Source organism: Petaurus breviceps, unplaced genomic scaffold (genome assembly GCF_028583685.1).
Source record: "Petaurus breviceps papuanus isolate PSGF00001 unplaced genomic scaffold, PetGlider_PUasm1.0 188, whole genome shotgun sequence".
NCBI classification, from domain to species: Eukaryota; Metazoa; Chordata; class Mammalia; order Diprotodontia; family Petauridae; genus Petaurus; species Petaurus breviceps.
Window position 1 is genome coordinate 7,996,455 of NW_027185804.1, and position 25,846 is coordinate 8,022,300.

A 25,846-nucleotide genomic window follows, 5' to 3' on the forward strand; every position below is an offset into this window, starting at 1 on the left:
GGCTAGCCACATGAAGCAGAGACCAGGTACCTCAAGAGGAAAGGTTTGATCTTTGGGCCGATTGATCGTAGCAAGCGGGGATCAGTGCAACTGATCTCTGCCAGAGTTTCTCAAGCCCACCTGCCTTTGAGCTGGAATGCCCCCACAATTAAATGGCTCGTGTCCCTCCTTCCAAATTAGGAAAGATGTTTGTGCCTGTGGCAGCAGCCCCAGATTCTCCATTTTGCTGGGTCTCAAAGCTTCGGGGATTACAGGAGATAAGAAGGAATTCCAGTGATATAGCACTTGTGATTCTCTTTCTAGGTTCTTAACGTGTCATTTTCCTTTGAACTGATGCAAGATGGAGGGCTGGAAAAACCAAAGCCAAGGCCAGAAGGTACCTGTCTCTCCCCTACCCCAGGACTGTAAAGAAGGATCATCCCCTGAACTCTTGGAAGGAGAATCTATAAAGTATTTTTCCCAGCATGAGCATTTAGGGAAGGGCAAATGGTTGTCCTCTAATATTACACTCTTCCTGCCTGCCATAACCTGGTGGTTAGCCCCTAGGGTGGAGTAGGGAGGGGAGCTAGAGGCCAGATGCTTGATCAGGTCAACTATGTGCTCACAAAAATACAGCTGTGGGAAAGAAACTGATCTGAGCTCCCACCACCTCTGAAATCAGCTGGGATTCAGGATGATGGAGAGGTCTTGGGTCAGAGGCAAAGGGTCATTGCAGAAGCTTCCCCAGATGGCAGAGTGCAAGGGAGAGGTTGGAGGTGTAAACATGCCTGCAGGCTTCACTCCTCCCAAAGATGGCTGCAGACTGGTATCCAAAGTCTGGTCATGGCAGTCAACAGGGATTCGGCCCTCAATTCATTGCTACAACCTCCATACCATGGCCTAATTGTTTAATTCAATCCTGCCTACATTCTCCAAGGACCCCTAATGAGTAGGGTCTGAGCTACAGATTCAAACCAGAGAAAAGAGAAAACTCTCCCAAGCACATATATTTCTTTCTTGCTTTATCTTTGTCTAGAAAAGAATGTGAGTGTGATTAGAGCCTTTTTTGTATGTCAGCCTAACTCAAATACATCAATGTGTGTCAGTTGCTAGGACACTCTAAAGTAAGGACCTTTTATTTGCTACCATTGATAGATGGTGGCAGTTAGGGATCTGTTTCTATGTCCTTAATCTACATAAAATTCCCCAGTGCTTCATGGGATGGACCTTAATATACCATACCCACTGTCAGTCCCTCAAGAACTGTGCAATACAGTGGTCTAGGTGCACAAGACTGATCATATGACATTCTCCAGCTCAAAAATCATCGGTAGCTCCCTATTGCCTCTAAAAGAAAAGTGCAGATTCCTCAGTTTGTCATTCGAAGCTCTATACAACATGATTCCAGCATGCTTTTCTAGCTTTGTTTCATATGCTAAGTCTTCCAGCCAAACAAGCCTACTTGCTGAACCTAGAATCCCATCTTCATGCCTTTGCAGGATCTGCTTCCCACGGCCTTCTTCAAATCCTTCAGTGCTTGGTTCAAGGGCCACCTCCTCTGTTAAATCTTTCCCAATTACCAGTTTTTAATGAGTGCTCTCTCCCTCCAAATCATTTTAGTTCACTTCTCTGTGTTTGTGTAGTATGATGTGGTTATGATTACAAATACAGTTACATATTATAGTCTTAAAGAAAGCCCATGTTCTTGTGAACACAAAGAGAAAATTCCAATGACCTTTCATGTTGCTATAGCACTCTCTAGTTTCTATGACGGGCATCAGGGCATAGTGGATTCAAACCAAAGACCTGATCTCAAATTCTGTCTCTGACGTACACTGGCTGTGTACCCCTGGACAAGTTATACAACCTGTCAATCCTCTGGGCAACCCTCAAAGACTACTGGTTTCAGAGAAGGTGCCAACCTAAATTAGTAGACAGAGTTTCCTTACTGGGGAGTCCCTATACCAATGAAATCATAAACCCAAAGAATCTATTTCACACTTTAAGCTGTATGAGAAAGAAGAAAGAGAGCTGACCTTGGATTTCATGGAAATGGGTAGGAGAAGGATATGGTCATATGCTGGTTCTACCCTGACCCCTACCCCAAGCCTAAAAAAACCTACCTCAAGTTCCTGGATGCTTTCCTCCTTTCTCTATACTTTTCTGAGCAGAGATCAGAGGCAAAGGAAAAGAAATAGGAAGGAGAGAGAGAGAGGAGGTGGAGAAAGGGAAGAGAAAAGGACATTGAATTTTCTCTATCCAAAATAGGGCAGCAGTCAGAGGCATGGATAGAATTCTTACAAAAGCACATGTGGTATATATGAATCCTTGATTTCATATTTACACTGTGTGTGACTATGTTCAAGTCACTTGGCTTGTCAAATGGTATCAAATATTAAACTCCAACCCATTTGTAGTCAAAGATATGTTTGGGTTGATATTATTATCACTGTATTGCATGGAGTCAATGGCGTTTTTAAGTACCTTCCATGTTCAAAGAACTGTGCTATCCCAGTGGAAAGTACAGTGGTTGTGGAGTCAGAGAACACGTGTTCAAATCCTGGTTCAGTCACATTCAACCTCAGGCTTCTCTTCTGTGAAATAATGATAACAATACTTAGAACACTCACCTCCCAGTGCTTAGCTGGAGAGGTACTTTAGCCTTCCATACTCTAGTATACCTGTGATCTTGTCGAGGTGGCTGAAGAAGCAGTGATGTTGATCACAGCCCGTGCACACCTGTCCATCCCATCTAATGGGTGTCCCTTTCCTCCCATAGTTTGGGACCTACAGTGGGTCCACCCTCTGTACTGAGAGCCTTCCTCCATTACTCTTGAGATCATGATGGTACAAATAACTATTGCACACAAGCTGCCCACCAGTTTATCTCACTTCTTACCATTCCTAGCTCTTACCCTACCACTATCTTATTTCCCTCTTTCATTTCTATTTTGCCTTGCCTAGTTTGAGGGCAGCTAGGTGGTGCAATGGATAGAGTGCCGGGCCTGAAATCAAGAAGACTCATCTTTGTGGGTTCAAATGTGGCCTATGACACATACTAGCTATGTGACCCTAGGCAAGTCACTTAACCCTGTTTGCCTCAGTTTCTCCAAAAAGCTGAAGAAGAAAATGAAAAACCGCTTCAGTATCTTTGCCAAGAAAACTCCAAATGGGGTCACAGAGAGTGAGATGTGACTAAAAAAGCCACTGAACCACACATTAGAATCAGTGGTAGCTTAGTAAATGCTTGTGGAATAGAATTGTGGGACACACCCTGATGAGTGGACAACTGGCCTGGAGCGAAGCATGGGCTATCCTCATTGTATGTGGGCTCCAGATCTGGGAGCCCGGCTGATGTGGAGAGCAAAACCTGGCTAGAATGGAGTGTGGGAAGGGAGGTGGCTCTCTGGGGAGAGATAGGCGAGAACAGGCCCTCACGGTAATGGCGCAACAACCCTACTAACTTGCAGATTGCTTTCAGTGTTTTTGTCTTTGTCGAATTAGAAGCCCCAGGATTGCACAAATGGGTTCTTTAGCTTGCGTCTTTCTTATTTTTAAAAGTGAAGAGATGAAAGGAAAAGGAGAAACCACATACTTTCAGCTATTTATTATTTGTTATTCTCCCATCTTCTCCACACCTCCATGCACATTTTGGAGAGCATCAGCTGCTGACAGCCCTGGCCCCCAGTGAGGCTGTTTGTGGGGGGTGTGGATATGGTGGATGAAATGCACGCCAGGGCAGCCGGCTGCTGACAGGTGGCTGCCTTTGTGCCTCTTGGCTCTTTGAGGATTATTTGTTTGAGGCAGGATGGGACTGAAGGGAAAAGAGGTAGAATTTGTTCCTTTAAAATAGAAAGTCACTCTTCATTAACACCAAAATGGTCTAAATGAAAACCTTTCTGAATATAAGATTCACTCTCCCCAAACTCATTCACACTCTGTCTCTGTCTCTCTCCCTACTCTCTACTTCTCTCCTCACTTTCTCTCTCCCTCTCATTGTGTCTCTGTCTCTCCCCCTTTCTCTGTCACTGTCTGTCTGTCTGTCTGTCTGTCTCTCTCTCTCTCTCTTTCTCACACACACACACGTCCCTCCTTTGTTTTTTCACCCTGTCCTCAGCAATATCAGGCACACATCATCCATCCTTCCTGGTGTCTCTGTAGAGAAAGACAGAATGGATACTGAAGGCTCTTATGTGCATGTCTGGACCAGGTCTTATTTCAGAGGCCAAATAGCAGGCAAGGCTCATGATTTAACTTTCCCCACAGCTACCTAGGGCTTGGTGACTAGAGACTTTGACTTCAATTCATCATGACCATAAAAAATTAAAAAACTAATAAGCACACTTCTATAACAGTTTATGATTTACAAAGTTCTTTGCTCACAAAGACCCTGAGAGGTAATTAGTACAAGTATTACTGTGCCCATTTTACATAGGAGGAAACCTGAGGCAGATGGAGGTTAAATGAGTTACTTGCCCAGATCAAACAACTAGTAAATGTTAGAGCCAGGTCTCCTGGAGCCAGGCTCAATGGTCTTTTCTATTCCCCCTTAGCTATCTTCCATAGATGATGATCTTCAGTCTGGATCATCAGATCCAAGACTGTGGACCTTGAAGAACTGAGGGCTTCTGCCCCCTGTCTTCCTGCAGTGCGAATAGTAACCCCAAGCTTTGGGGCTATTTCTAACCATCCCAAGTGAATGGGATCTTACCTTGCATTCATTAAAACCCGGAACTCTTGGGGCAGCTAGGTGGTGCAGTGAATAGAACACCAGTCCTGGAGTCAGGAGGATCTGAATTCAAATCTGGCCTCAGACACTTGACACTTAGTAGCCATGTGACCTTGAGCAAGTCACTTAGCCCCAATTGCCTTGCCTTTCCCCCTCCAAAAAGCAAAAAAAAAAAAAAAACTCTCTGAATGAGGGACATCTCATCACCTTCTGCTTGTTCAGACTACATTGGTGGTGTTGAGCTCATCTCTAGATGGCACATATTAAGGATAGTGACAAGCCAGTTTACTCCACTCAGAGCAGGGTGACCACGGTCATAGGGGGATGAGAGATGACACCCTATGAGGACCCATTAAAAAAAAACTGGGGAATAGTTCACCTGGGAAAGAAGACAGGGGCTATTGGTAATTTTCTTCAATTATCAGAATGGCTGAGGGGTGGTATGGTACAGGGGTAGAGGGTCAGTCTTAGAGTCCAAGTGACAGGAATTCAAGTCCCAGGGCTCACATATACTGCATATGATTCTTGGCAAATCACTTAATCCCTTAGGGTGCCAGGAAACTCTCTAAGACTGTAAATTAGAGTAGCTACCCATCTGCATTAGTAGAGGGAATTCCTTGTCTCACACGTGCAAACACAAAATCTATAGGACTGTCATTGGAGGTTATCACCAGCTGTCCTGACCTATGCCTTGCCCCTGGGCTCCCATGCCTCTGGAGAAAAGAGTGAGGCTGGTGACCTTGAGCAGCCCTGCCTCACTTAACTCCAATTCACTTGCAAGTAAGACATCACCCTCCTGATGTCACTGGTCCTCTTCTAGAAGGAAGGACGAGCAATAATAACATCAAAGAACTATCATTGGGGCGGCCAGGTGGCTCAGTGAGTAAGAGCACCGGCTCCAGAGTCGGGATGACCTGGGGATCGAATCCGGGCTCAGACCCTTAGCACCTGGCCATGTAACCTTGAGCAAGTTACTTAACCCCAATTGCTTAGGGGTGGCCAGGTGGCTCAGCGAGTAAGAGCACCAGCCCCAGTGTCGGGATGACCTGGATCAAATCCGGCCTCAGATACTCAGCACCACACCCAGAAATAACTGGCCATGTAACATTGAGCAAGTTACTTAACCCCGATTGCTTAAAAAAAAAAAAAAAACCAAAGAACTGGACTTGGTCTGCGCGGCCCAAAAGTATAGAGTCTGGACAAAAGCTAGTTGGCAGTAGATTCCCAAAGCTTAAAGCGGACCCCAAACAGACTGTCTTATGAAATAGCGAGGTCCCACCATTGGAAATATTCATCTGTTAACATACAGAGGATGGACGCCACGTGTCAGGAAAGCTTTAGAAAGAATTCAGGCTTTGGTTAAGAGTCAGATGATTTGGCTTTTGAAGCTTCTTCCAACTCTGAGATTCTAGGATCTGTGCTGTCAAGGATGAGTTCATGGCATCCTGTTTGCAAGAGTTGTGAGCCTCCAGGGTGATGGGACTGGGGGGGAGTGGGGATGGGAAGAATTGTCTCTGGCTGCCATCTTGGAGAGTTACGACCCTGCCTGTAGTTAGGGATTAGAAGTACATATGGTTCCCTAGCTTTCAAGTATTCTTTGCCCTAGGGATAGCCAACATTTCTAGTATAAAATCTGCCTATAGGGACATTCTCATACAGACGACTTTTTTTGTACAATTATTGAATGCTTAATATGAAACTTCCTGACTAACATGAATGGAAAAACACATCTGTTTTATGTGTTGTTACATTGGACATAATGCCCACACCTAAAATTTCCAGTCAGTGATGGAACATTGAACATTGAAAAGGATCTTATTAGAATAACTTTTTTATTTCCCTTTTGTCAAGTATCCTTCCAGTTCTCCCATATCTTCCACCTGGACACAGGATTGAAGAGGAAATACTGTAAGGCTTAGGAAAGGCACCAGTGTGACCAAAGATGTGAGCTTGTTTAGAAGGCAGATAGGCCATTGGAGAAGTGTAACTCAGGATGTATTGGGGGCGGGGGGAGTAGGCCAATAATTCATTTTTCAGTCTTTACAGTACTTTCCTTGGGCTAATTCTTGTCCTGTCTTGAAAAACCATGAAAGTAGTGCTATCTTATCTCCTATTTTGTTGGTGTTCGGTTATTTCTGATTTTTATGATCCTATTTGGGGTTTCCTTGACAAAGATACTAGAGTGGTTTGCCATTTCCTTCTCCAGCTCATTTTACAGATGAGGAAACTGAGGCAAACGGAGGTAAGGGTCACACAGCTAGTAAATGTCTGAGGCCAGATCTGAACTCTGGAAGATGAATTTTCCTGACTTAAATATGGTACCATGGCCCACGCAGGCTCTGCACCATCAGTATGGGCTTGAACCTCATTTTGCATCAAGCTGACTACTTGGAATGTCAAAAATTGTCCTCCTTCTTCGTAAATCAATGAACACGTGAAACAAGTGTCCCCATGCACTGTGCTAAGCACTCATTTTTGCTGTGGTGTTTGTCATTGATGGATTGCTATTAGTTTTTCATTTATAACATGGCCACTGCCATCACCACCGGATCTAAAATCAGGAGCTAAAAAGAGGAGGGCCTTAAAGGATGCCTTGTCCAGCCCTCTTATCTCACAGAGGGTGAAACTGAGGCTTAAAGAGGTTGAGTGCCTTGTGTAAGTTCACATAGGTACTAAGCAGGGAGCTGAATCCAGGTATGTGCCCTTCCTATTGTCATGCCATGCATCAGGCGATAGAGTGATGGGGAGAGCACTGATCTTGAACTCACCACTGCTGTTCGAATCCTATAGGCAGCTGTGTGACTCTGGGCAAGTCACTGCTCACCTTCAGTTTCCCCACCTGTAAGATGGGGATGATGGCAGGGCCCACCTTGAAGGGTTACTGTAAGCATCAAATGAGATAATATACATAAAGTGGTTTTTCCCACCTTAAGGAACCCAAGAAACGTTAGCCATCACTGTCTCCATAGATCTATACACATGACCAAGAGATCCAAGGTAACAGGACCAAAGGGGACAGGCTGGTGTTGTGGACACAGAGCCAGTCTGAGTCAGGAAGATCTGGATTCAAATCCTGCCTGTGGCAGTCTGGCCCACCCTGGGCTGCTTCTTTACCTTCTCACTTCCCAGTCAGCAATCTAGCACCATAAATTTCAGAATCATTGATTCTGCTTCTTCCCTCCAATCTAGACCTGGAAGGGACCTCCAGGGGTGATCTAGTCCAATCTCCTCATTTTACAGATAGCAGGAGGAGCTTCCTCACCTGGAAGTCCCATATAACAAATGAGCACATGCATCCGGATCGAAAGAAAAGGAAGAAAAATATCTCATAAACATGTTAGAAAATGATCCTCCATTTTAGGGAGACCCCAATAGGGTTCTTAATTTGGGATTCATGAATTTGTTTTTCTTTTAAATTTTCTTTAATTTTTCCAATTACATGTAAAGATAATTAACATTTATTTTTTATAAAATGTTGAGTTCTAATTTTTCTTCCTCCTTCCCTTCCCCCTTCTCTAAGATGGTGAGCAATTTGATATGGATTATATATGTGCAGTCATGTAAAGCACATTTCCATATTAGTCATGTTGTGAAAGAAGAAACTGAACTTGTTTTTCTTTAAAAATTTTTTGATGACTATATTCTAACATAACAGTTTCCTTGAGAATCTCAGGTATTTGTAGATTTTAAAACATTAGGGGGTCTATGCCAGAAACAAGGTTAAGAACCTTTGCTAGAGAGGCAAAGGTGATGATTTGCTGCTGATTTCCATGTTTTTAAAAAATATTCTTTTGTCTCCTACATCAGCGGTATCAAACTCAAGTTGCTACTAAACCATACGCAAAGATCCCTTCAGACCACATATTGACTTAGAAAACCACATATTAACATTGTTGTTCTGTTTCAATCATGTCCAACTCTTCATGACCACATTTGGGGTTTTCTTGGCAAAGATACTAGAGTAGTTTGCTATTTCCTTCTCCAGCTAATTTTACAGATGAGAAACCGAGGCCAACAGGGTTAAGTGACTTGCCCAGGGTCACACAGCTAGTATGTGTCTGAGACCAGATTTGAACTCAGGTCTTCTGACTCCAGGCTAGACTCTCTATCCACTGGTCACATAGCTGCCTAGATGAAGAGACTGAGGACATTCATCCTGGAGAAGAGAAGACTTGGGGGGGGGGGAGGGGGCAGGAATTTGACAGCTATTTTCTAGTATCTGAATGACTCACATGGAAAAAGGTGAGAGAAATGATTACTAATGACCAATGATTTGGGGAGATCCAGAGTACCTCCCTTTTTTCTCCAGTCCTGATTTCAAAAGTTTAGTCTCTTGAAAGACATTACTGATAAGGAGATTGAACTAAGACCCCCCCCCCCCCCCAAGATGGGGAAGTCATTGTGCCCTACTCAGGTTTGGATGGGGATAAATTTTTTGAATAGATTGCCCAAGACTGGGGGTAACTTAGAAGTAAGTGACATGATCAAAGTTCATTAGAATAGATCCAGCCCTTCATTGTAATATTCACTCATTAATTGTTAACCAATCAGAGTTGATTGCCACCCTCAAAACACCTTCTTCCAATGGGCATATAAACCCACCTGCCATTATTGTCTTTGGTCTAAGAAAGAGAAATTAAGTCTCTCAAACATTTAAAATGTCACTAAGAATTCCACTTATCAGGGGTGGCCAGGTAGCACAGAGAGTAAGAGCACCAGCTCCAGTGTCGGGATGACCTGGGATCGAATCTGGGCTCAGATACTTAGTACCACACCCAGAAATAACTGGCTGTGTAATCTTGAGCAAGTTACCTAACCCCGATTGCTTAAAAAAGAAAGCCACCTATCCTATGAGGGTTGAAGGTTCCCCCAACTGGAGGTCTTTAGACAAAAGACTAGAGACTCTCTGTCAGGAATATTGTACAGTTCTTGCTTGGTTATATATAGCTAAGTGGATGAGCGGCACGGAGTCAGGAAGAATTGAGTCCAAATCCTGTTTCAGACTAGTTTCATAACCCTGGGAAGATCACTTAACCTCTGCCAGCCTCAATTTCCTCATCTGTAAAATGAAGATAATCATAGTACCTATCTCCCAGGGCTGTTGTGAGGATAAAATAAGATTTTTTTCAAGGACTTTGCAAACCTTAAAATACCATATAAACGCTAGATGGTATTGTTTATTATTATTCAGGTATGAGTTCAACCAAATGACCTCTTGAGTATGTGATGTTTTTCTTCTAAGACTCAGGATCTGAGATTGTGGGATATGACTGTTTTTGCATTGAAAATGTCAAACCTCCTCCCCTTGCTGTTCCTGCATTTCACTCCAATGTAGCCCTGATATTTTGTTAAGTTCACTGGTGTGTCAAGGACTGGAAATGTGAGACACGCTCACTGGTCCTCTGGTTATGACTGCTTTTGCTGAAAAATATGAATTGATCTGTTTTAATAATACCATTAGAGGAGGCATATGAGAAATCATTGCAATGAAAAGATCTCCAGAATGAAAGTCAGGAGACCTAAGTTTCACTCTCAGCTCTATTACTTACAAGCTTGGTGACAGTGGACAAATCATTGGCCCTCTCTGGGTTTTATTTCCCTTATCTGTAAGACAAAGGAGCTGGGCTCCAGGATTTGAGACATCTTTGTCTACTCCAGCATCCCAGGGGTCTAAAAAAACCCTTTTTCAGAACTGAACTGTCAGAGAAATAAGAATATACCTCCTCTTTCCTTATTCAAGTGGACTGAACGAGGAAGATTGCTTTATGGTTCATTTTCTTTCTTCCTTCACTTCAGGCTCTCAGTCATCTTTCCCCTCTGACTCTGTCTGCCAGCCAGGCACTCTGCACCCCCAGTCCTGGGACTCCCTAAATCCTTGACGCTTTCCTATTGGACAAGGGCCCCAAAGGGTATGAGAAAAGGCAATAAAAGAGTTACTAGGAGAGCAGCATTAAGTTGTTAATCATATAATTTATTAGACCTGTGGGCTTTAAAGATGATATGTTTATATGGCCTAGAGTCACAGTTCATTTCCATTAATCCCCCAGCCCCAAAGTCTGTGCAGATAAGTTGTCTCCCTGTCAGCCTTCTTGGAAACAGGAGAGATGGTCATTAAATTCCCTGGTGAAAAAAAATCAGGGATGATCCCTCTATCTGTAGCTGTGCTGGCCTGGTCATGGGGCCTCTTGCACTCTTGCTCAACACTCTCTCCCTTTCTCAGTTTTCATTTAATGCCTCTATGGCAATAGATGGTTTCTAAGGGTAGACTGCCAGCCCTGACCTCTCACCTGGGCTCCTATCCCAGATGGAACTATTTTCCAGTTAGACTTCATATCTCACCATACCCATCCTCTATGTATTGTTGCTGTGCCTGGATTAGACTCTGCCAACTTCCTATAAAACAGTTGCAGTTAGATATTTCTATAAATATTTATCAAACACCCTATTATGTGTAAGGGTTAGGACTAAGTGTTTAGGACTTGGGGGATACAAAGATAGAAAAATGACATATCCCCTTGCTCACAGAACTTAAAGTCTAGTGGGGACCAGTACCTAAGTAACAACGGTACAGAACTGCTAATCGTAGAAGTTGAACAGAAGAGGAGAGCAGGGGAAGGGAATAATGACGTTTAGCTGAAGCAATCCAGGCTGCCTGGGCTCTGAAGGAAGGGGATTATAAAAACAACAACGCTAATCGCACGTCTTTAGTGCCTTCACATTTACAATGAGTTATCTCATTGATTCTCAGAACAATACTGTGAGGTAGATGCCAATACTATCCCTATTGCCCAGTAGTATGTGTCTGAGACAGGATTTGAACTCAAGTCTTCCTGAATCCAAGTTCAATGTTCTTTACACTGTGCCACGTGGAGGCCAACAGGCAGAGTTATAAGTGGAGTCTGTTCCAGGTATGTGTAAATTCACAGCAGTGGGAGAGCAGAGAAAAGATGAGCAATGATGAGTGAGTCCAGTTTTGATAGAAGATGGTCCAATTTCATGGCAGCATGTGGAAACTGGGTGAAATAAGGCTGGAAAGGTAGATTACAGTCAGAATGTAAAGGGTTCTGAATACTAGGTTAAGGACTTTGCTTCTAATCCTATAGAAAATCCCACTATCCTCCCATTCTGTTCAATATCCAACTTACACCCATTTCATAATATCTATGCAAGATAAATATGTGCTAATGGACCAGCTTACGAGTGATCTGTCTAACTAAAGATGGTGAAATCTTCCAAGATGTTACTCTTATGGATGACACTATGCTGATTTTTATCAAGAACATTGCAAAGTATCCTAAATGAAAGCCATAATCCCTCAAAAGAGTTTATCCTAACTATCCACACAGGAAAAACCAAGTGGATGAAAAATGCTTGTTTTCCAGATCTCTCCTTTTAGCATTAATTATACGTTGACTGGTATTATGTTCTAGTTTTTCTCTTTGCTAATCTTTTCCCAGCTAATGTGTAAGTTCTCAAAAGGTGGAAACTTAAAACTTCTCTTGGGGCGGCCTGGTGGCTCAGCGAGTAAGAGCACCGGCTCCAGTGTCGGGATGACTGACCTGGATCAAATCCGGGCTCAGATATTCAGCACCACACCCAGAAATAATAACTGGCCGTGTAACCTTGAGCAAGTTACTTAACCCAGATTGCTTAAAAAAAAAAAAACTCTTACATTTCCCCCGATACCTAGCAGGAGACTTAGAAAGCAGCAGGCAGAACATAACTTTTTATTATTATTATTGTTGTTGCAACTGTCAGGTTTCCTCCTGTAAGACCAAAGCAGCTCAGCTTCTGTTTTCTTTCTCTGCAGATATCGTCAATTGTGACCTGAAGTCTACCCTTCGAGTGCTTTACAATTTGTTTACCAAATACAGGAATGTGGAATGAAGAAAGATTGAACCTGGAACCCCGGGATGTGCCAGTGACTCACTTCACACCTCTGAGCTGAGGCAGCTGGATGGGACTCCTAATTGCTATGAACTCTATTCTCACCACACTGAATGCTAGCTGGGATTACTTACTTAGATTAACTATGTAATTAAAGTTTTGGAAGGAAATGATTAGGTACTTACTGGATAACTAGCTCTGGACTCCAAAAGGATATCTAGTTTTTAAAGTGCACCCTAGCCTTTATGATGTTATAAAACTTAACTGTGACTTTCATTTCCCATCCCACCCTCATCCCATCCCCCCCCCCCCCCTCTTTCCCCCAGTACAGGCACTGGGACCCTTTAAGGAAGAGAAGTCTTTAAAGACTAGAACAAAATCTGGGTTGTGATGGGGAGGGGGGGCAGCTCTCAACATTTGCTTGATTTTTATTTGTTTTTTAACCAAAAGAGAGAGACTCAGTGCTATAGTGTATAGAGGGATAAGCCTTGAAATCAAAGGCCTGGGTTCAAGTCTCGCCTTTATCACATACTAGCAAAATGATCAGGGGGACCTGATGGATCGTTTAATCTGAGTGTCCCCAGACAATTCTCAAAGTCTCTGAGTTACAGATGGGTTGGCAAATTGTATCCAAGGAAGGATTTCTATGCCAGAAATCCCTTACATTGAAGAAATCACAGATCCAGGCCAAGGGGGAAAAAAAAAGGCCTAACCTTTTCAAACTTTCTCCCCTCATTCCTAAGTCATCTCAGAAGGATGGAGCATTTGTAAGAAGGTGAGTGGAAGTCAGTTCCATCATATGTACAGGACACAACAAGACAGAGGAGTCCACATTGAAATAGGGGAGTTGGAATTTAAGCCAAATGATATTAAATGTGGTCAGAATCATGCCTCAAATACTTTTTACAAACTTAAAATGCCTTGGTTCCCTTAGATTGGTAATAATGTGAGGCCTAGGTTGAGATGCAACTTTTGGGCAAATTCTAGAGGTAGTTTTTATTCCTTATTACATATAATGGAAATGTCCTGTATTTTCCTTCCTACTAAATACCCAATTCATCATAGTTGAAAAAATACATTGAGGCTTATGGAGTAGAGACCATCTCAGCAGTTCCCAGAAAGTGGGACCCTCTAGGATGGATCCTTGATCTGTTAAACAAAGAAAAATCCTTTCTACCCACTTCCTAATTGATCATTAAGGCCATTGCTAGCCAAGTTCATCCAGTGGCAATTACCACCTAATTCAGGTGAGGAGGGAAAAAAGTCATTTAGAACAAAACTTTGCAGTTTACCTGGTCTGAGTTGTTCTGGTTCAGGGGTGGGGAACCTTTAGCCTCGAGGTCACCTCTCAAGGTCTTCTAGGTCCTTGGGTGTGGCCTTTTACTGAGTCCAGGTTTTACAGAACAAATCCTCTTATTAAGGGGATTTGTTCTCTGAAGTTTGCATCCAGTCAAAGGGCCCCACTTGAGGACCTAGAGGGTCACATGTGGCCTCGAGGCCACAGGTTCCACATCACTGTTCTGGTATCTTGGAGTGACATGTAGCATGACCCCAGGGAAGCTGATAGCTACATTGTATAAAGAGAGCACCAGGACCTGTGTGCTTGGGAGGATAGGGGGGCGGTTAACCTGCACGTCTCAAATACAGGGGGAAGTATGTAACAGAAAAACGCTCATTGTATATAACCAGCCTGCTGAGGTGCTTATGGAGCTTTTAAAGGGCCCAGCCCTGAAATGAACTAAATATGAATAGATAAGTAGCCTATGTGTCATTTATATTGTCTTTGCCTTAGAGATGCTAGAACCATCACAGAGAGCCAGAAAAATGGCCTGTTGGCCTCTCCCTCCTACAGAGAGGTCCATGGATGCCCTCTTATTGCTTGAGGATCATTACACAAGTCTGTTTCTCTTATTAGCTTCCCGAGGATCCAATGGGATATAAATCCATACTCAACAAAAAGGGACCATCCCCATCACACTCCAGAAATATTCCTCTTAAGCCTTCGGATACAAACTTGCTGGTCTTCCTCACCACATGTTTCTTTTTACAAAAGCAGTAACTCTGTGTTTGAGATGCATTGTGTGATGTTGGGGATCAGTTTATTGCTAGAGGAATTATTTTCTAGTTAAAGTTGTGAACTCTCCAAGATGCAAAGGGGACAAGGTCCCTTGAGGGCATTTATCTAAGAAAGGCAATTCTGCGAATAGTTTGTGACATTATGTTTTTAAAATTATGTTCATACTCAATATTTTATGGTTTCTGCTGGCTTTCTTCCTTTTGGTTCCTGGTAGTAAATCCAGATAAATAATTGTTTTCTCTGTCTGAGTGATACTGAAAATGCTTTTAAAAATAGGAGGACTGTATTCATTTCTAAATGCTTTGCTAGGAGAATTTTACCTCTCCTTTAAAAAAAAGAAATTGCATACAAGCAGCCAATTGATAAATATTCTTATTTAGATTCATTGATTGCTCATTTTGTATATATTCCATAAGAAGGGGGGATGGCATGATCTATAAACTTTTCAAGTAATAATAGGTAAAAGTTACACCAGGCTTTACATTCATTATCTCATGTAATCCTCACACAAATCCTGTTTTTGTTATCCCCATTTTACAGATGAGGAAACTAAGGCTCATAGATGTTAAATGATTCACCCAAGGTCACATATCAAATCTGGAACTTAAATCTAATTCTTATAGAATTAAAAAATTCTCATAGAAAGGGCCTCAGAGGTCATCTATTTCAATCTTTGCCTAAAGCATGGCTCCCCTCTGCCTGACTCTGCCCAACAAGTGTTCATCAAGGCCATGGCAGCCTGTTTTATTATTAATTAATTATTATTGATTACTAGAATGGACTATCAGAACTGGAAGGGACCCCCTTAAAGATAATGGAGTCTGATTCCCTCATTTTCTAGAGCATTGGAGCATAAATTTAGAGCCAGAAAGGACCTTTGAGACAATCTAACCCAACTCCTTCATCTTACAGATGAGGAAACAGACTTTCTCAGTCTACAGTGACTTTCCTAAGGTCACCCAATTAATACATGTTAGAGCTTGAATCAGAACCTGGTCTTCTCACTCAAGTTCAGTGTTCTTTCAATGACACCAAGAAGTTCCTTCTTGTATTAACTGAACTTTGACTCCCTAGAACTTCCACCCATAATTCAACCCATTGGAACCACTGCTTATGATAGTGTAGCCATCTTGCTCATTGGAACCAGCCTCCAACATTGTGCTTCTAACTTCTCCAAGTCCAACACTCTTTCCATGACAATATTGGGACCTCTAAAAGAAGTCACTAAGGAATTGAGTTCCATTTAAAAATCACATGAACCAGTCCATCTCTAGGTATTTTGGGGGGTCAGGGTGAGGAGGCATGACAGCTAAATTACCCTAGTCTAATAATAATGGACAAAGGGTAGTAGAAACTACCACCTCCTCTTCAAAGTGTAAATATCTCAACCTCAAAAAAAAAGCCCAATTTCTAGCACTGGTTTATTGCATTCTTTATCTTTAAGGGAAACTTTATTGGGGTTCTGACCCACATTTCTTAAGGAATGACTTAAATTTCTAAAGACAGAGAAAAATGTAGAAAATTAGACCTAGTCTAGAATGTCCATCTTATAAAAACAAATCATCAGTAACACAGGTTCATGAGCATGAACTCACAGGGATTTTTTTTTTCAAAGAAAACCTAAAATTTGAAATGAATATCTGAGAGTGTCTTAAATCGAAACACTCAAATACAGTCTCTCTGCTCAGGGGATGTTAACTAGGCTCACTGCCTTCCCTTCTTTCATCAGTAGCTAAGTGATTCTGACATTCCCAGCACACTACTGTCCCCACCCCCATATTCACACTTGCCAGGAAACTTGATGAAGTGTCCCATGGTTCTTTCTCTAACGTAGAAAATAATAGTTATTCAGGCTACTAACACTTCACAGATTTCCCTCTGGTTAGGCCTCTAATGTTAGTTTTCGTGTCTTCCTATCATGGTAGGCAAACAGCTGTGAGCATGGGACCATGGTAGAAAGCAGAAAAGCGGGGAAGAAAAGAGAAGGGGATAAGCGTTTCTATAGCACCTACTATATGCCAGGCACTTCTTACAAATATTCTCTCATTTGCTTCTCAGAACAACCCTTCTATGTGGGTGCTATTTTATATATCTGCATTTTACAGTTGAGTAAACCGAGGCTGACAGAGGTTAAGTGACTTGCCCAGGGTCACACTAGCTAGTGTCTAAGGCTGGATTTGAACTTGGGTGTTCCCAACTCCAGGCCCAATACTCTATAGAACACTGAATGTAGGAAAGTTGGGAGACCTGGGTTCTAAGTCTGATTCTGACACTGACCTCTGTGGGGACTTGAGCAAGTCGTTGTTGTCTACAAAAGCCAAAGTCTCAGGGTCTCTAATTCCTCTATATGATGAGGAGATGATTGCTGAAGTCTTTCCTCACTGTGCCATTCTATGACTCCATGACAACATTAAGGGGGATGTTAACATACATGAGAAAGAGCAAGAGGTCACAAAGAAAATACTAAGAACACCTGCTTCCCAGGGGAGACTGCCCAGCATCAAGGGTGGTCTTTGTCATTGTCTGTCCAGAGACTACACTTATTTTCTGCAAGACCAAAGAGAAGGACATGGTTAAAACTTCCTCCCAGCAACTGCTGCAAGATTGGTAGCTTCATCAGGTATCTGTCTTCACACTGGGGCAGTTGTGTCTCATTGGATAGAGCACTAGACCTGGAATCAGGAAGACCTGAGTTCAAATCTGACCTCAGACACTTAATAACTGTGTGGCCCTGGAAAAGTCACTTAGCCCTGTTTGCCTCAGTTTCCTCCTTTGTAAAATGAGTTGGAGAAGGAAATGGCAAACTGCCATTTCTTTGCCAAGAAAACCCTGAATGGGGTGTCGCAAAGAGTTGGAAATGACTGAAATGGCTTAACAGCCATGATAAATCTCCCCATCATCCTCTTTGGGATGGGGGATGAAAGCAGACTGATGCCCCAACATGGAAGGAGCGGTTCATGTCTGTAAGCTGAGGCACGTCCCCAAACTATAACAAAGATCTCTGCCTGCTTCCTTGAAGGTGGAGGCAAGCACAGGTACCTATGCCCTACCAAAGATCATTGAATCCAGCCCTGGCTACAGAGCTGAGGAAAGTGGATGGCCAAGCTGTGAGCTGGTGACCACGGCTGGTATTGATGCACAATCTAACTGATCCCGAATCATTTTCCCCCTTGTAGAGCTTTTGACCTGAACAACAGAGATAAGAGCTTCAGCTTGCCTTCCCATTTGGGTTTGCCAATGTGTACACAGTCATTGACATTTTAAAAGGTTTGTAGAAAATTCTGAGAAGCTGTGCTGATTAAGGCACATGATGTTTTATCACCAAAGTAGATTTCCCATCCTCTTTATTGATTCTTGGGGTTTCTTCATCTCCAGATCAGATTGGTTAGCTCAGGGCCACATTCCAAGGCACACAAATGTCATCAACGTATCAGCTTTAACGAGTGATGTGTTCAGTTGTGGTAGACAGAACAGTGTAGGAATATTTCATCTCAGACATATTTACTTTGCAGGGAAAACTGACTGCTTTGGGTTTGGGAACCATTCTGTCTTTATCCTGTATTCCTGTGAGCATACCTAATCCTTCTGCCCAAAATCAATCAATCAGTACAAACTATAATTTATTTCATGCTTGCTATGTGTCAGACACTGGTGATACAAAGACAAGAGTGAAATCATCCCTGCCCTCAAGAAGATTACATTCTATCAAGGGAGACAAGGACATATATAAGTATATGCAAAATACATGCATAATCCATCAGGAAAACAGGGAGAAGACAGATTGGGAAAGAAAATGGTGCCTGAGCCAACCTTTGAAGGAAACTCAGGATTGTAAGAAGTGGAAGTGAGGAGGGAACCATTCCTGACATGGGGAACAGCCTGGGCAGAGCTTCAGAGATGGAAAATGGGTGTCAAGTATGAGAAATAATACTTAACATTCCTTCTTTTTTTTTGTTTGCTTTTTGGAGGGCACTTGGGGTTAAGTGACTTGCCCAAGGTCACACTGCTATTTTTTGTGTTAAGTGTCTGAGGCCAGATCTGAATCCAGGTCCTCCTGACTCCAGGGCTAGTTATTCTATTCACTGCACCACCTAGCCACCCCCTTAACGTTCCTTCTTAAGACAGCTTAGAATCATAGACTTTTAGGACTATTAGGGTTAGAGAGGGCAGCAAGGTGGATAGAGCACCAAGTCTGGAGTCAGGAAGACTCATCTTCCTGAGTTCAAATCCAGCCTTAGACTTTTATTAACTGTATGACCCTGGGCAAGTTACTTTGCCCTATTTGCCTCAGCTTCCTCATCTGTTAAATGAGCTGGAGAAGGAAATGGCAAACCACTCCAGTATCTCTGCCAGGAAAGCACCAAATGGGGTCACACAGAGTCAGACAGGACTGAAAAATGACTGAAGGGATGTTAGTGACCACCAAGTTATTCTGCCCCCTTTAATTTAATAGATGCAACCACTGAAACCCAAGGAGGGACCTTTTCTCCTTTATAGCCCTCAGAGCATTCAAAGGTCTTTATTTTTTTTGGTGGCAGTGGTTCTCTGGGCTGGCAAGGTTTCTCTGGTTTAGAAAAACCTAAACAAAAGTATCAGTGTCTTTGGAAATGTGAGCTAAGGATAAAAACAGAGGTGTATGTCAGGAAAGAGACAAATGAGAGCATCTCTGGACCTGGTTTATTTAACTCTTGGAATCTTCAATCTCTTCATGTCCTGAATATATACAGCATCTCTTTCCCTGGGGGTGGGATGGGTACATCCAAGGCTCTCCTCTGAGCCTGACCCAGCAAGGACCAGTAACTCTCACAAGGGATTCTGTTAGGAGTTTGTTTGGGGACTTCCCCACTGCCCCAACCTGTAACAATAGGATGTCCTGACGAGTGGCGAGAGCCATCATTGATGGGAAGGGACCCAAGAGGCACCTGGCCACAGCATCTATTTACGAAGCACCTTGATTTTCCAGTCACCCTAAATCCCTGCAGTTTCAACATTAGGTAGATGGCCTTCCCAAGGGTAGTACATAAATGAGAGAGGCAGGATATTCTTTCTTGTGTCTTTCATGATGATTCTATTAATCCCCTTGTAAAATGCTTCTCTAAAAAGTGGTACTGCCTGTTATGAGCAGCGAGCGGTGCTGAAGGCTGACGTGGTCTTTGCCCACAAAGGCCCAAATGAAGGGAAGAATCGAGGTGATTATCTGGGTGATTGAGTTCCCACCCCCACCCCAAACCAAGGTTCTCTTTATCAGAATTTAATTCATTTCAATAAGTATTCAGTGAACGCGTGCCCTGTGGCTGGCATTGTGCTGGTGGATGCTGGAGGAGGGGGAGAAGAAGGGGAGTGCCAAGCCCAACGTGACCACCTTGAGGGAGCTCACGGTTTTATGGAGGGGGTAGTCTGGACAGACACACCTGGAAAAATCAGCAAATACAGAGCAGGACGCTACATTACGGGGCTGGGGTGATGCCATTAGAGGCTCCTGCATATTTTTCTGTAACAAAACATTCCACCCAAGGCCATCATGTGACATAAGGCAACCTGGGGGTAGCTACAGTTCTGCTCTGTCCTGTTACAAATTTGCTGATCAACCAATCAATGAGGGTTTATTTAAAGCCTGTTACATGCCAGGCTTCCTTCTAAGTTCTAGGGGTACAATGACATGACTGGCCTGGATATCCCCCTTAAAATGGAGGCTCTGGGGAAACCAGCCAATCGGAGAAGAAGATGCAGGGACAAAGGCACTTCCAGTGTGAGAAGTCCAACTTTCTGGGTGAAGAGGTTTCTGTGATGGACAAAGTCTATAGTTGAAAAATTATCTCTGCTGTTAAATAACTGACTAATGGCATAGTGGATAGAGTCAGGAAGACCCAAGTTCAAATCCAGTCTCAGCCACTTACTAGCTGTGTGACCCTGGGCAAATCATGTAACTTGTTTTCCTCAGTTTCCTCATTTGTGAAATGGGGATGATAATGGCACCTACCTCCCAGGGTTGTTGAGAAGAACAAATGAGATAATGATTGCAAAATGCTTAGAACAAGTAGAGTGTCCTTTTCTGGTGACAGCCCTTCAGGTGCCAAGCTAGCTATTAAGCCCTGCTTTGATCATGTCACCTGCCCAGTGCAGAAATGCAAACCCCTCAGGTTGGCATTCAACACCTCCCCATTCTGGTCTCAGCTTATACCTTTTGGACCTCATCTCTCACTATACACAACCTGAAAGCTGAAGGGAAGGAGGGAGGTCTTTCCAAGGCTTTTTAAAGCCACCTTTAGAAAATTTGCTTCTTTTTTTTCCCTTCATGGTATCTAAGGTGGGATTTAAACTCCATCTGGCAGGGTTCCCAGTCCTGTATCTGCTGTGCCATAAAGATTGTTGGGTGACAGATTTTGGATCTACAATGTCTTGATGGTCTGGGGAAGTAAACGAAGATGATGAAATTAACATTCTGAGATCATTCTAGGAGATGTGATTTCCTCTCTGGGGGTAGTCCCTCCACCAACACATGTCACAACCCTTAAGCATTTTAGAGGACAGACTCACAGACCCTCAGCATTGGAAGGAACCTTAAAGGAGATTTCTATATTCCTGTCCAGGTTTGCTCAAGGACTTATGCTTCTAGGGGAGAAGACAAAATCAATACGTTGCACTCTAAAAAAGCTCTAAGAGTTAATAAAATTTTTCCTTGCTTTTAACTGAAACCCACCTCTCTTCAGCTTCCATCCATGGCTCCTGTTTCTTTCCTCTAGGGCCAAATGGAAGAATTCTAATCCATGTCCCACTTGACAGCCTCTTAAATATTTAAAGACAGTTGTTGTGAACCCAGCACAGTGCTTGTCTGTACACAGTAGGTTTTTACAAATACCTGTTGGATTGATAATGTCCCTGTCATTCTCAGGTCTTCTCTTCTCCAGGTTAAACTTTCCAAGTTCCTTCAAATAACCCTTGCACGGCATCATTTCTAGCCCACTTCCCCTCTTGGTGGCCCTTGTCTGGATGCACTTCAGCCTGGCAACATCCTTCCTAAAATGTGGTGCTCAGAAGTGAACTCAGTTTTCCAGCTGGAGTCCCATCAAGCGAGAGAACAATCCCCGCCTTTGTCCTAGATGCTCTGACTCTCTTTGTGGAGCCTAAGGCCACAATAGCTTTTTTGGTTTCCATGCCATGTTATTGACTCATAATGAACTCACACATCTATTAAAACAACCAGAGGTTGGATTTTTATTTTTTATTCATGAACTGTCCTCTGACCACACCTTCCCCATATTCTCCTCATAAAATTGATATTTTGAATCCAACATAGGACTTATATTTGTTTCTATTAAAGTTAATCTTACATTTGGTTCATCATTTTCGCCTGTCTTTGGGATACTGATTCTGTTATCCAGAGTGTTAACTATCCCTCCCACTTTCACATTATTTGTAGATTTAATAAGCCTGACATCTATGTTTCCATCCAGTGAATAGGTTGAAGAGGACAGAAAAAGAGCAGAACCATAGAGGGACTTCCTTCCAAACTAATATCAAGCCCTTAAATGGGTTTGATCATTCAATCAGTTTCAAACTCAATGTTATCATCCAGCTTCCTTATCTTACACTTACTAACTGTGTGACCCTGGGCAAGTCACTTGACCTCTGTCAGCCTCAGTTTTTTCTGTAAAATGGAGATTATAATAACACCTAATTTCTAGGGTCTGTGTGGGGATCAAATGAGATAATGCTTGTAAAGGACTTTGCAAACCTTAAATGCTTGTTATCCATATTATCTGCAAATATAGCATGAGAGACTTCATCAAATGCTTTGCTGAAAGGTAGGCATATTATGTCTATAGCTATAACCTTCCCCTGACCTAACAAGCAAAAAAGGAAATGAGTCTGGAATGACCTGTTCATCATGGAGCCATGTTTGGCTCCTAGTGATCACTGCTTTCCTTCCTAAATGCTCACAAATCATTTCTTTAATAATGACTTCTAGAGTTTTGCTGGGAATAAAAGCCAATATTACCCATATATAGTTTTCAAATTGAACTCTCTTCCTTTTTTTCTTTTCCTCCACCATTTTTGATGATCTCTGACAGCAGCACAACAATCACTTCTGCCGATTCTTTCAGCGGTCTGGAGTTGGTTCATCTCTTCCTGATGACCTGACAGATGCGTCTAAAGTCCCAAGGTGCTACTTACTGTTGGATCCTTCAGCCTTATTGAGGGCCACTCCACGCTTTCTCACCATCTCTCTTATGCTAGATTTCAACTCCCCGTTAACCAGTGCTATTCTGTCTTTCCTAGTCTTCACAAATTGCTAAAATGTCATTACCTGCTGGCCATCCTTCTGGTTGGTAATAAGTCTGACATTTAGGTTGGTCTTCAGGCAGGGGCCTGACAAGTAACTCATTCTCTTTTTGGAGATTTTACAGCATGTTAGAATCTGGCAGAGCTTGTGCTTTCTGGCACAAGGACCCCAGGATCAGCTCCCTATCTCGGTGAAGCAATCATGAAGCATTTTATTAGAGGAGAATGTAACCAATCATGGAGAAATGTAAAATCCAAGAATTAGGTTCAAGAAAATAAAAAACAAGTCAAGTCGAGTCAATGAGCAAGTCAAGAAGAATTTATTAAGTATCTACTATATACCAGGCACTGTGCTAAACCCTGCAATTACAAAGACAAGAAAAATCAGTTCCTGATGTCAAGGAGCTCCCAACCTAAAGAGGAAGAAAACATGCAAGCATCTCTGTACAAACAAGCTCTTTACTGGAAGTTGCTGATAATCTTGGAGGAAAGGCACTAAGTTAAGGGGGATGAAGACAGGCTTCTTGAGGTGACTAGGTGGCACAGTGAATAGAGCACCAGCCCTGGAGAGTCAGGAGGACCTGAGTTCAAATCCGACATCAGACGCTTGACACTTACTAGCTATATGACCTTGGGCAAGTCACTCAACCCTAATTGCCCTGCCTTCCCCCCTCCAAAATGCAAGAAAAAGAAAAAAAAAGAAAAGATTCTTCCAGAAGGTGGGATGTTAGCTAAGACTTGAAGGAAGTCAGAAAAGCTGTGAAGGTAGAATTGAGGAGGGAAGAGTATTCCAGGGATGGGGGGAACCACAGAAAAGAGTTGGGAGAGGTCTTGTTCAAGGAACAACAGAGAGGCCAGATCATCGAGTAGCACATGAACTGGATCTAAGATGATTGGTAAAAGATAGGAGAGGGCCAAATTATGAAGGGCTTTGAAAATCAAGCAGATGCTTTTATATTTGATCTCAGAGGTGACACAGAGCCACTGGTATTTTTTGAAGGAGGAGGGAGTGGATATGATATAGATCTGAACTTTGGAAATATCACTTTGCAAGATGAATGGATATTAGACCAAAGTGGGAAGAAATTTGAAACAGAAAGACTAACTAGAAGGCCAATGCAAGTCCAAGGTGATGAGGACCAGCTCCAAGATGGTAGCACTGTCTGAGGAGAGGAGGGAATAGATAGAACAGATATTACAAAGGTAGAGTCAACAGGATTTGGCAACAGATTAGATAGGCTTGGGGAGAGAGGGGAGGATGACACATAAGTCGGGAGTGTGGGTGACTGGAAGGATGGGGTGCCCTTGGTACTGATTAATTAACCAATAAACAAAAATTTATTGAGTGTCTACCGTACTCCAGGCACTGTGCTAGACACTGGAGATGCAAAGATTAAAACGAAACAGTCCCTACCCTCAAGGAGGAATTTCTGACTTCAAAGAAAAATCATGGGGGGGAAAGAAATCTAATGATTTCCTTTTTTCTGCTCTTTTGCATAGTTTGACCTACTCTATGCTTTGGACTCATCAATGGAAGATAACTTTTTTTTAACCTAGTCATTTTAACTGACCATAAACTCAAAATGTAAAACCACTAAAAAGACTAATTTAATCTTAAGCTACATTAACAGAAGCAATGGTCCCACTGCGCTCTCCTCTGGTCGGATCACCAATGGAGTATTTTGTTCAGGTCTAGACAATGACCTTTGTGAAGGGACATTGACAAGCTGGATAACATTCAGAGGGGAGCAACCAGGAGGGTAAATGGACTGGAAAACATGTCATGCCAGGATCTCTTGAAGGCCCTGGAGTGGTCTAGCTGGGAGAATGTTTATTTGAGACATAATCACTGTTGTCAAATATCTGAAAAGCTGTCATGTGGAAAAATGAATTATATTTGTCCTGCATTGCTCCAGACGGCCAAACCAAAGAGCAAGAAATAGGTTTTAGTTACAGAGAGAGAGAATTCATCTCAATATAGGAGGCAGTTTGGTAGTGCAGTGGGTTGGAGCACAAAGCCTAAAAACAGGAAGACTCAGAGCCGGCCTTAGATGTGTACTAGCTCTGAGACCTCTCTCTGCCTCAGTTTCCTCCTCTGTAAAATAGGTGTAATAAGAGAACCTCCCTCTTAGGGTTTTTGTGAGAATAAAATGAGATCGTATTTGTGAAGTGCTCTGCAGACCTTCAAGTGCTGTGAAAAAGCTAGGCATTATCATTTTATAGTGGAAGATTTCCCAACAATTAGAAGTAATCTGCTTCCAGAAAAGCAGGTTCCCCATTAATGCTGGAGTTCGAACATATCCTGTCAGGATTATTGTAGAGGCAACAAAAAAAGTTGCAGTGGAGCGAGTCCTGGGCCTGACACCAGGAAGACCTGAGTTCACATCTGGCCTCAGATACTGCCTGGCTGGTTGATCCTGGGCAAGTCACTTAACCTCTATTTGCCTCAATTTCCTTAAATATAAAATAAGGGTAATAATAGCACCTAGTTCTCAGGGTTGCTGTGAAGGTCAAATGAGATATTCGTAAAGCACTTAGCATGATGCCTGGTACATAAGAGGTGCCCAATAAATGCTTCCTTCCTTCCTCTCTCTTTCTCCTTCCTTCTTTTCTTTCTTTTCCTTCCTTCCTTTCTTTTTTTCTTTCTTCTTCCTTTCTTCCTTTCTTCATTCACTTCTTTCTTCCTTCCTTCATTCACTCCTTCCTTCCTTTCTTTCCCTTCCTTTCTTCCTCTCTCTCCTTCCTTCCTTTCTTTTTCTTTCTTTCTTCCTTCCCTTCTTTATCTTCCTTCCTTTCTTCTTCCTTTTTTCTTTTCTTCCTCTTTCCTTCATTCACTTCTTCCTTCCTTCCTTCCTTCCTTCCTTCCTTCCTTCCTTCCTTCCTTCCTTCTT

The 25,846-nt window shown here is 42.7% G+C and overlaps 1 protein-coding gene across 2 annotated transcripts in view; it reads left to right on the forward strand.

The window, feature by feature from the left end:
* PARVA (parvin alpha) overlaps positions 1-15,057 on the forward strand; it is a 170,229-nt gene extending 155,172 nt beyond the window's left edge. For both annotated transcript variants that reach the window (XM_069091240.1, XM_069091241.1), the window contains exons 12-13: positions 304-376; positions 12,519-15,057. In XM_069091240.1, coding sequence (XP_068947341.1) covers positions 304-376; positions 12,519-12,595 — 150 coding nt within the window. In that variant the 3' untranslated portion in view covers positions 12,596-15,057. The remainder of the gene's footprint in view (positions 1-303; positions 377-12,518) is intronic.
* Positions 15,058-25,846: the final 10,789 nt, after the last annotated feature.